Source organism: Pinus tabuliformis, chromosome 9 (assembly GCF_031772625.1).
Source record: "Pinus tabuliformis cultivar Carrire ecotype Pingquan chromosome 9, CPIR1, whole genome shotgun sequence".
In the NCBI taxonomy this organism is placed as follows: Eukaryota; Viridiplantae; Streptophyta; class Pinopsida; order Pinales; family Pinaceae; genus Pinus; species Pinus tabuliformis.
In genome coordinates, this window is record NC_142307.1 from 1,782,543,441 (window position 1) to 1,782,556,035 (window position 12,595).

At 34.9% G+C, this 12,595-nt stretch overlaps 1 protein-coding gene across 1 annotated transcript; it reads right to left on the reverse strand.

The window, feature by feature from the left end:
* Positions 1 to 8,914: 8,914 nt before the first annotated feature.
* Positions 8,915 to 10,043, reverse strand: LOC149155905 (uncharacterized). Its single transcript, XM_089441357.1, has one exon. The coding sequence runs from the start codon at positions 9,913 to 9,915 to the stop codon at positions 9,163 to 9,165; it is 753 nt and encodes a 250-aa protein (XP_089297483.1). The 5' UTR covers positions 9,916 to 10,043; the 3' UTR covers positions 8,915 to 9,162.
* Between the last annotated feature and the right edge of the window lie 2,552 nt (positions 10,044 to 12,595).

Genomic DNA, 12,595 nt, shown 5'->3' on the forward strand with positions numbered 1-12,595 from the left:
TGGAACATGGTATTGACGCATGGTATTCACGTGGAATGTAGCCTATTTAAATGGGGGGATTAAACCAGCATAGATCCATCTTTACTCTGGATCTACTAACCCCCGAGAGGTATCAAATATTGTGATATGCAAACTAGCATAGAGTGGAAAAATATTTGATCCCTCTCGGTGGATCAAGAGTAAAAATAGATGTTGTAATTTAATGTATGTTAAACATTTTAGCTTGGTTAAAATAAAAAATAAAATAAAAATCAACTATTAATTTTATTAATTTTTATAAATTACTAATAGTAATTTTTAAGCTCCATGTTTATGATAATCCATGGTATTCATGTGAGCATAGACTATTTAAAGTGGAAATTCTATCATCTTAGATCCATCTAGGGATAAATAGATTTCATCCCCCTAAGAGTGGTAGATGTGGAGTTAAGATGGATATAGGTTGGTTTTTATGATAATGAAGATATTAAATAGACTTAGGAAATTATATTGTAAAAACATCTTAAGGTGAATGGTTAAAGCATAGACATTGGACAAGTACATTTGTATACTTCAATTTTAAAGTGAAACAAATCCAGGGCTAAAAGCAATGGATTGATTGCACTAGTCATCCTTTTATAACTTTCCAACATAGGTTGGAGTAAACAGATTGTAATTTGAGTAATTTTTCTAACTGCAAACAGGAACATACTTGTGTATTGGCAGGGTGGTTACAAGGTCCCTAGAAGTGATGAATTTGAATTTTCACTTGGTTTTATATATAGTATTAGGTTTTTTCTCATGCTTTTTGTGAATGACACGGGTGAATTTTATCCTACACCCACTAGGTTATCGATATGTAATTTCAGTCATTTTGATTTCAAAAGATATTTTAAAGAAATGCAATGATTTCATTTGTGTATTCAATAAACACAATATTCTAATGGAATTCTGCATTTGTGGTTTACCTATACAAATTCCATGGAGAAGTATTAGTGGTGTGACTTCAATTGTCCTCAAGCAGAGGCTTTAGTTTTATTCTATTCTGGAAGCAAATACTTTCTTCCAGCATTTTTGAGTTCCATGAAAAATTTGAAAGTCCTAATAGTATTCAATTATGGGTTCAAGAGGGACATATTATTCAATTATGGGTTAATGAGATCCACACTGAATGATCTATTGGCCTTATTTTCACTTAGTTTAAGACCATTCACTTGGAGAGGCTGCATGTGCCCCCACTTTAAGAGCATAGTAATGTCATGCAGAACTTAGAGAAGTTATCTTTAAGCTTTTAGTGAAGATTGGAAAAATGTCTGGGTTCAATAACACCCAGTCGAGCATTAAGCTTCCCATAATGCTAGATTTTAACCTGGAGCACTTTTGTGATTTGAAGGAGATGCCCCCTCGTATTTGTGACACATCTTTAGTTTTGAATTGGACTATTACTAGCTATCACCTCCTTCGAAAGTTACCTAATGACTTGGGGAACCTCAACTCTTTAAGAATGTTAAGGAAGGAAAGAAAGCACATTATGCTAAGTTCTCTTATGATTTTCAAGTTTTTCTTGGATATCTACAACGTTTCAGGTAGGAAAGTGCATTCTGTTAATGGAAATTTGTCTTGATAGAAAGGCCCAATTTCAAATTGTAATGCTTTCAAAAAAATTGTATAACTGTAATGTTTCTAAAAGGAAAGCATATTTTTTCAATTTAAGTATCATGATCCCATATTCCAACTTATTTTTCAATAACCCATTAGGCTTTGTAGCTTTGAATAAATCCATGTCTTTTGATAAGATCCTCTTCCAAATTAGAACGCAGTTTCCTTTTGGCAATAACCACATACAATGTCTTGATTTTGTTATTGAGAAAATAGAGGATGTGAAACAAGCCTGTGCCATACAAGCACTTAATTCATTTATTATGTATCAGTTATGGCTCTTGATGTAACAATGTCTTGATTTTGTTGCTTGAAAATAGAGGTTATGCTTTACTATTTCACATAATTTCTTACAATCTTTCCATAAGTATTGATTTGTAATCTCAATCACTGAGGGATGACAGTAATGACAAAGGTAATATACCATGGTTTCAAGTTCCCCTCTTACTAAATATTTAAATATATCACCACAATTTAACTGTTAGTTAAAGGAATTGTATTTGATTTGTAAACAATTCATTGGTTGATTTATAGATTTTGATTTTTTCCCTTTTTTACTTTTTCCTCAGATTTGGTATGAGATAGCTTCCAAGATTTGGGTTCCCTAGTTTCCTCACCATAGCTACGAGGTTCAGATGCTATCATTAAATATTCTGAGAACGTTACAACTTTTCCAGTAAGTGTGCTTTGAAACATTGTTGTTGCTTTCCCATGGTGTTAATGCAAATAAGCACTGCAACTAGTGCCATTATTTAGATTAAGTGCCAAAATCTAGGTGGTCCTGTAATGATGGAGTGATTGTTTTCTAGCTACTAGGGCCATATGCATTTTTATCTCTTATGTTGTCTTGAGATATTCAAATTCGGAATAAGAATTGAGGTCTCGTTTCCATTGTAGATTGCAGTCAGTTTCTTAAACATAATATATAGTAGATTATATTTTACTGCTCAACTGTGGATGTGATCCCTTGGAGGAAAGGAAATTCAAAGTGACTTTGATTTCACATTGATTTGTCAAAACATCCACCCAAGAAAGGAGATTCAAAGTGACACTGATTTCACACTGATTTATCAAAATAGAGGCAAGCGAAAAGGAAACTTTGTATTCAACAATGCTCTTAATTTCATATGTACATGCACAGACATATTAATAGAAAATATTGAAGGGTTTCCTAAGTAATATTTTCCATTCCACTACATTCTTTACAGCTTGTAAATAAATAACTCGGAACAATTCATTACACTACTTGTTATTCATTATTAATCAGTGGTTAAGATTTTGATATTGAACTGGCTAAGATTTTTCTTCCTTTTTTGAAATTGTGTGTTCTATAATTCTTCTTTTCCGTTCACTATGTATAGCATATAAAGTGTGTCTAATGGAGTAGGAAGATTGGAAAGTCTTGTGATCCTTGAACTATGTTACAAGGCAGAAACTCAATGGGGCAAGGTAGGTGCATCCCCACAAAGGGGTCACAAATACCAAAGTTGGTATTGGCTAGTGCCTTGAGCTAGAAAATTTCCTTTATCCTTGTATTAACAATGAATCTGGAGAGGATTCTAATATTATCTTTATAAGATTTATATCAGTTAATATTCATGAACAAAAGTCATGAGACATCAGCTAGGATGTCCTTGCAAGGTGGTTGTCAGTTATTGGAAGCTATGATGGCCATTATGTCAGGCTAGGTGGTCGCACTCCCTTGATCGTGAGCATGATTGTGATCAAGATGGAAGACTTCATAGTCTAGATTGATTGTTTAGCAGTGATAGTTAGTGGGCTCATTCACAAAAGCTTTTATTTCACTAATCCTTTTTATAGAGTTGTCATATTCAATTTCCAAAGGTTTTAATTACACTATAGAGTTGAGTTCTGAGAGAGTTGTGATTCACAATGTTAAGCATAGCAGCTATGACACTTGAATGAAGACAAGCATAATAGAGGTATCAAACTCTGTTATAAGCTTACCTGCATATTATAAGGGACTTAGTTGGCTTTTTTATAATTTTAAAAACAAGTTCCACTTCGTGGAAATGTGCAAAAAACAGTGATATTGCCACCATGTGGCTCTTGTCATATATGGTTTTATACTTTTTCAAAAAATTCTCTAAGAGTTCACAATGCTAAGATTCACTAGGACTTTACAAAGTTTTGTTATTTAGTGAAAGACTTGCTAAGATCTTAAAAGATTTTATAATTGAGTAAAATATTCACCATGCCTGGTGAGAGATTCGCCAAAAAATTATATATACATATTATATTATTGATAAAATCACCTTCCATTTTTCCTATATACCATGGAGATTCGCCCATTTATTATACATATAAATTTAGGGGGGTTCTTAAAATTTTCCTTGGAAATAGGGACTTGGGCAAGTAAAAAATTGGTTGAGTATTGACCTAGGCTTGTCTAGGAAGCTATGAGATAGATAGAGATAATGCACAGGTGGCTCACACTTGAGAAAAACATTGTAATCTTCTCTAATGCAATATATAGATAATAATGGTTTTTACCTATGGATTTCCCCATGAAATCATTGTGTAATGTGTTGATTAAATTCTTTCTCTTGTATGCCTTGTGATTTCACGACCGATTAATTGTTTTTGCTGATGAGTAGAGAAGATTCAAGTCTATTTTTTTAGTATATTACAATTAGCAGTTTAAATTTACAAGAAATTTCTACACACAGACTACTTGGACATTAATACTTGCACCTAGGTTGTCCTTTGACACAACTACAATTGATTTATTAATTTACTTGATTTCTTTTTAGCATTTGTTTGCTCGTCACTAGTTACATTGCCTCAACTTAGCTTCATATGTCAATTGCAACTCATTATTATTGCTCCCAATTTTTCTATGCTTTCTTGCTATCATTTTATCTCTCCCATTGCTCTCTTGGTTAGTTTTGGTTAATCTATTTCCTACAACATGACTCGCCAATGTATGAGACACAGACACGACCCCTCTAGTAGAGGCAAGGGGATTTTATGAGACCGTTTCGAAGCCAAAAACATGACATAGAGGTATCATGGCCACACCCTCGAACAGATTCAGACAAATGTGAATCAAGCTACTATTGAAACAATGACTAAAATAAAAGAGCATATTGATGAGTAAGACCTCTAAGCCTTAATAACTATGTGACTTCTAGATTCAGGCCAACTTGAGGGAGAACAAATCAAGTCTTATGTACTTAGACTTATATTGGCACATCAAAACACTCACTGGAAAATCCTTCGAGGATAAAGAAGACATTAAAAGGAATCTCTATCTTCATCTCATTAATATCCAAGTGGAGAACCAAGCGATTCCTCTCAAACTCAGGGAAGTGAGGCCATCCTTTCGAAACGGAAAGGAGCGACTTCACCTCGCGCACCAGTGGCACCAATTGATGTTTCAACGTTCAATTAATATGTTTCATAGAGCCTCTTTTCATTTATTGCAGTGTCTTTTATTGGGTTTAGAGATTCATAGTTGTCGTGGACTTTCCGCAACATAACTGCCAACTTGATGCACTTAGGCATATGCATTTGCATGATAATATTGTTTAACATGCTTTTTGCCACTGGTATGGTTGGTTAAGTGGCACACCATGATAGGAACACATATGGTGTACATTCTATTTCTTGTTTGATCAATAAAATACTAATATTACAGGAAAAAGTAACATATGATGTACATGCTATCTCTTGTTTGATAAATAAATTACTAATCTTATAAAAAAAGTTATAGAACAGAAGTTATAGTAAGATATTAAATAATAAAATAATAATAGAAAAATGTCACATTGAATTAATTAAAAAATAGTTAAAAGTAAAATATAATAAAAATATATGTAAATTCAATTCAAAATATTATCATGTAAATTTTTTTTATTAATAAAATTATAAATACATTTTTCCAAAAGAATTGTAATATACATTTCACATAAAAAAATAACTATAAATATATCCATAACATTCTAAAATTTTATATTTATACTTAATTAATAAAATCTTGATACAATAAACTTATTTTCTAAATTATATATTTATATATATAACTTTAAAAGGTTTAAAAAAAATTATGTAAGATAAAATGCCATTCAGTTCTATGATTTTTATTCTATGATTTTTATAAATAAGAAAAAATATATATTAAATAATAATAATTTCAATTTGTAATGATATTTTAAAATTTCATCTTTAAATTTAATTAATAACCATATAAAATTTAGTATTTATTAATTTTTTTTTTAAGTATTTTTGTCTTTTAATATAAAATTTGTATTATGTATATCACATTAAAAGATTATAAAACATGTAAAATATAAATGTGATGCACTTACATATATAGTTATGTTTTTATAAGGATTTTAATGAAGATAAAAATTAGAATATTTCTTCATATAAAGATGCTTAATTTTATATATAATATGAATAATGGATCAATAAATATTTCCAAGTGTCTAGGGATCAAATATATGTGGAAACTTGGTGTGTGTGTCTATATATATATAATTATATAATTTTTTTGATATATTAAAATTTTGCATTGTTTTATTGATAAAAAGAATTGAAAATAAAAATTGTGTGATTTTTTTTCCTACTTGGAATTCATAATCTGATAAATATTTTTTAACAACTATATAAACATTAATGTATATAAAATAAATAATAATAATATGTTATATATACCTATTATTAACATAGTATATGATACCCCCAGATGCGGGTGACACGATGGCTGAGAATGAGGTGCCACATGGTCACCATGGGCGGCCCCAAGCCTAAGACTCGCATTTACTGCGATCCGCCGCCATGGATCTTAAGCGTGGGTGCAGGTGCGATAAGGGACGGCAATTCATTGCTCTGTCCGGGTTTCAAATGCGAATTCAGAGTGCAGTTATGGCATGCGGAGTTCGAGGAAGAGCAGAGGAGCATAAGAATGGTGAGGGAATGGAATGTAATGTGTTGGGTCGAGCTCAGATTTCGGAATTGGGTTTATGGTCGACGGCTCACAGAGCTAGTGCTCACGTCGCCCCTTTGGCAATTGACGGTGGTTTCAGGTCTGCAAGGGTGGGTGAAGGGTGTTTCAATCTCTCCAACTCCTCTTATCCTGCTCTGTTTCGTTCTCTTGCTATCAGTGGAAACATGGTCAGGCCTCGACAGCGCCTTCTCAGCCGTCGAGGCTCTAGCAGAGGCGGGTCCTCTCGTCCCTCAGTTGCAACTCCCCCTTCCCGCTGCTGTCGATGTCTATGCCATCAAGTTGCAAAGGCCCATCCCATCTAGTCGAGCCATTTCCTGGACTCCATCAATCCAGATTCGGACTCGGCTCCGTTACCTGCGTGTGGAACTGCAGTCTTCTCCTTCAGCAGTTCCCAGGGAAATTCTCGCATCAACGCCCATGTCTCGGTCCTTTTTCTTGAAGAACCGAAGGAGGAGGGCGAGGAACAACCTAGCACAAAGATGCACTAGGCTAGAAGCTCTAGGGATGCTGAGGGTTTGCCAGAGGTTAGCCCAGAGCCTGCTGTCATTCCACCTTCGACTCAGGCAGCACCTTCACCAGAGAAGGACAAGGCCGCATGGGACTCTCTCCCGGAAGGTATGTGCTGGATAATCGAGGAGGAGCCAGACGAATAGTTGTTCGTTCACTCAGGTTCTCCCCTTTGGACACTGCTCAGGTTCTCCCATGATTTGGTACGTTTGCTACAATGGCTTACTGTATGTTTTGGTTGTTTCTATTTGGTTCGAGAAATATCCTGTTCAATGTTTGTCAATGCCCCTGCAAGGGATCCTTATGAAGGTCTTCTTTTTCTTTTTTGAGCCCCTGTGTGGGATGTCAATTTTTGCTCTTACTGCACCTCAACGGTTTAACGCCCCTGCGTGGGTGATTTGTCTCAGTGGTGGTGCCCCTGCGTGGGTGATTTGTCTCAGTGGTGGTGCCCCTGCGCGGGTGACTTGTCTGTGTGGTAGGGCCCCTGCGCGGGTGATTTGTCTCAGTGGTGTGGTCCCTGCGTGGGTTGTTTTTCTGATCACTGTCAGTCCAGAGTGCCATCCATGGCCTCTGGCAATATGACCTCATGACTGTAACTGTTTTCTTGTTTATGTATATAATAGAATAGCATAGTCTTAACGAGAAAAAAAAAACATAGTATATGATATATATTTATTTTATTTTTAAGAGTTGCACAATTTAAATAACTAACATATATGAGATGGTGTTAATATGTTATGTTATGATAGTGTCAATACTTGTTTTACAATTGATAACTCTCATTATGAACTTTCTCTTGAGAGGATAGATGGTTCAATGCTACTTTACAAATTCTATGAGTAAATAATGTTTTTTTAGTTAAGTTCTCGTGTACTTCACTTATTTTATTATATATCTTAATTTGCTAAAATAAAATAAAAAAGTCATAAAACTAATTAAATTATAACAACATTATATGCTTTGTTACAATACAATGGATCAATACAATGAGTTATCAATACTATATATTAGAAAAACCATACATTTTTTTAATTAATCAATTCAATTAAAAAACATAAATAACATAATTACTTTGTAATAAAAATATTCTATAATATACACTAGAGATTAAATTCCTACAATCTACTTAATATTTGTTGATAATTAAATTAAAATTATAAAAATCTTATTCCAAAATAAATATGCTTATAGACATAATTATATAATTTCTATTTTTAGAAAAAGACTAACCCGCTGTGCAATACTTATTTAATTAATTAATTTTCATTTTCATTGATTTTGGATATATTTTATATTAAAAATATATAATTTAAGCGTCATACGCAACTCTCAAGTGTCGGCTTGGTTTGTTTTCTCTCGCTTCACTAAGAAAATTTTTGCTTTACACGCGGGCAAGGTTTTTTATGGATTACCCATCTTCTGGGAACTTTGCTTATGCCTTTTAACGGGAAGCTTCTAACTGTTATTTGACATAATTGGTCAAAAACATAAACAGCTGGTTTCCAACAATATTATATGCTTATGTATGATTTCAATAAACATAAACAGCTGGTTTCAATCATATTGTAGGATTTATAGATTTGTTCTTCATCTAAAGAAGTTGATTATATAGAACTATCCTTGAAACTGAATAAACATAAACAGCTGGTTTCAATCATAGTGTATGATTTATAGATTTGTTCTTCATCTAAACAAAGTTGATTATATAGAACTATCCTTGAAACTGAATTGTAAGGGCAACCGGCAAATCATGATTCACTCAGGGTAATCCAGGAAAGTGAATTCTAACAGAAACTCTTGAAAGCATATTATCCATATTATTAACAATTGAAGGACAGATGGTTACAAGGCAGAGACTATGCTCTGAGACTCAAAATCTATACATACGAAAGCTTAAAGGAATACCTATTATCTCACAAAACACCAAATTGAGATAAAACAGGAAACCCTTATCCTGATATTTACACAGTAAAACTCCCACACTACGTAAAATCCATAAAACACAGGGCATAATTAGCATTCAAATCTTCAAGTATATTCTTCGCTCAGACACCGGTAGACCCGTGGTCAGTATGATTATCACCACCGTGACTATTCAAGTCTTTGCTGTCCAGAATAACATCTGCGAGCCCTTCTCCGAGGCCTTCAACGAGACCGTCCACAAACAACTGAACGACTTGCGTGGCATACCGCGCTGCCGTCCTGAACTTGCTCGTTTTTTCAGTCACAACAATGCCCTGAGCATGGAGGCCATTGATGACCCTTTTGGCGCAGACTGTGTCGAGATAAAAATCGCATTCGGCACAGTAGTAAACCCAAGAGGATCCCTTTTTGTCACACTCTCCGCATGTGTAGGACGACCCCTCGGCGCAGGGAGACCCGGAGAGAAGCTTCAGAGTGTGTTGAGGATGGCCGTAATAGTTGAGCTCTCTCGGAAGCTCAGCACAGCAGGGATGGAGGTTGAAGTGACAAGCATTGCAGCGGTAGGCGAATCCCTTGAAGGAATGGCCGCATATATCGCACTTGGACTTGACAAATCCAGATGCGAGCTTGCTGTAGAAAACGAGTGGGTGTTGAGTGTGGTATGGATGGGAGATGCTAGGAGGAGCTTTGGCACAGAATTCATGAATATCGATATCGCAATCATTGCATCTGTATCTAGCCCCAGCTCCATATTCTTTGCACCCATGGCAGGTGAAGAGATATGGCAGCGAAACTAGGGCTAGGGCGTGTTGTGGGTGAGAGAAATGGTGGATCTCCTGACCCATTTTAAAGCTGTTGACCGACTGCAGTGCCATCGTCACAATGCTCTTGCCAATCAACTGGTTGGTCTGTCACACGTACTACTGATGATGATCAGATTTGATCTCAGTATCCTTCCATGGACCTCGACTGTAATGAAAGACATCATCGGCATCCGCAGTTTTATAGACAACTAGAAATTAGGATTATGGTTGGTGACCTCCTAGGTGAGGTTGAAATAGGGTTAGGGTTAGTGACTTCTTAGGTGAGGTTGAAATAGGGTTAGGGGACTTCCTAGATTAGGATGAAACAAAGGTTAGGGTTGAGTGTGGAACACCTTTAAAAAGTTAAAGAGAGATGCTCTTCCTAGGTTAGGATGAAATTAGGGGTTAGGGTTAGTGATTTCCTAGGTGAGGCTGAAATAAGGTTAGGGGACTTGTTAGATTAGGATGAAGTAAAGGATAGGGTTGAGTGTGGACATTAAGATCGACATTTAACAAATTAAAGAGGTGCTCTTCTTAGGTTAGCATGAAATTAGGGTTAAGGTTAGTGACTTTCTAGGTGAGGCTGAAATAGGTTTGGAGGTCTTCTTTGATTTGGATAATATGAAGGTCAAGGTTGAGTGTCGACATTAATGACTGGTCAACCTTCACAAAATAGTGGTAACAAATTAAAATAGTGGTAACAAATTAAAGAGAGGTGCTCTTTCTAGGTTAGCATGAGATTAGGGTCAGTGTTAGTGACTTCCTAGGTGAGGATGAGATAGGGTTAGGTCATTTCCTGGATTAGGATGAAATGAAGGTTAGGGTTGAGTGTTGGCACTAATGACTGATCAACCTTCGCACAAATTAGTTGTAACAAATTAAAGAGAGGTGCTCTTACAGATGGGTAGAAGAGAATCTTTTGAAGTTTTTGAGATTTGTATTTCTTAATCCTGTATAAGATGTATCAATGCTAATTTCGTATCATCATGAAGGTATAGTGTTGTGTTATTGATATAATGAATGCCGTATCCAGTGCACAGTACATATTCTTTTCTGTGAAAGCAGGTTACGTTACGCTACCTACATCCACCGTCATCTGAGATAAAGTGAAGCACCACATGCAGCTTCTGCTACACTCCTTTCAGGTAATTGTAAACAATTATAAAAGGCTGCAAGATGCCCTCTGATCATTAGCTGTCATGGCTACGTTTCAGGGAATTGAAAGGTTGAATAACTATTCTTGCATGAATCATTTTGTCAACATTTCAGAGATGCTGAACGTGTATCACAATTTCCACAAAGGATCTTACAGTACGAATCGGCTATGATATTATTCGATGCATGTCATACTCACGAGCAGATAATGGCTTCCTCGGTGCGCACTTTTTTTAAACTGTAAAAAATGAGTAATTCTTGAGTGAGGACCTTAAATTGCCACCCTATTTTCAACACGATAATGGTGAATGTCCAATTGACTCGAAAGGATATACATATTTCAAAGCTTGAAAGGATATACGTACTTCATATCCATACACCTGAGAAATTGAATCCCGATGGATACTTCCAAGCTTCTTGCTGAAGTGACCTGTTAATATTGTGAAAAAAAAAGGTTGTTTCTGTACATAAAACATAAACCTAATTTAAACTTATGTCTCTGGCCTATAGAACTAAAGTCTATCCACACTTATTGAGTAGTTGCTTTCAGATTCTTTGCTTGCTCTGCTTATTGCTTTAACTTGAGCACATATATTCACTGTAATCTTTAGTGCTTAAAAGTATAGGAAATCTTGTCTCCCTCACTACCTCGATGCCATCGCCGAAAAGCAAGAGCATCTCTATGTGGTCCTCATTTCAAATCTGAAGTAGATAGGCCATTCATTCGATGGCTGTAATTGTTTTGCTTTAAATGCGAAGAGATATATTATGGTTATCAACCAATCTCAATCATATCAGAATGGATATATGTGCATATTTGTTCCAAAGGGAGCGAAGTTACTTCATCAGCAAGGAAGTCCATTACATGATTTAAGGCTGATAAAGTTAAAACTTGTTTGAGAGGACACAGAATTAGAAGCAATCTTCACATGAATAATTGTGATAAATTTCGAAAAATGAGATGCAAAAATATTTTTTAAAAAGCGGGAAAGAGATTTAAACTAGATTAATCGTGATAAAGTTAGCAAAAATGTCACGCAAAAAATACTTTTAAAAAGCAGGAAAGTGGTTTAAAGTTTAAACTATGTAATCAGCATGTGTTTTTAACATTGATTGCTGTGGATAAAAACACTAATGGTCATTTCTTTTAGACAATCATATGCTCATCCGCTTTTGAATGAGATTGCAACTGGTATGGAAAAAGACGACCCGCTCCTTATTGAAGGAAATTGTAAATTATATTTGTTTTCAACGATAGGAGAAAAGATGGTATACTATAAAACTCAAAACATTAAGATTCTACGTTGAATTATATGGCTTATTCGAAGCTAACTTTAATAATGTATAAACAAATGAGGAGTTTATAAAGACATTAAGATTCTAAGTTGAATTATGCAGAGAAAAGGAGAAGCTAAAGTATTTAATAATGAATAGACAAATAATGAGCCGATAGAGTGCTCCACCAAAGAAATTGAACACGTCATGGAAGGGAAAGCATTGCTCCCATAGTATATACTAGTATAATTATCAATTTATGTCATGGTATTGGCATTTAAATATTAGAGTTGGTTTTATTGAAATGATAGTTGAAAGCTAA

Coding starts and splice junctions, on each gene's coding strand:
- LOC149155905 (XM_089441357.1), bottom strand. CDS start 9,915: ATGGCACTGCAGTCGGTCAACAGCTTTAAAATGGGTCAGGAGATCCAC.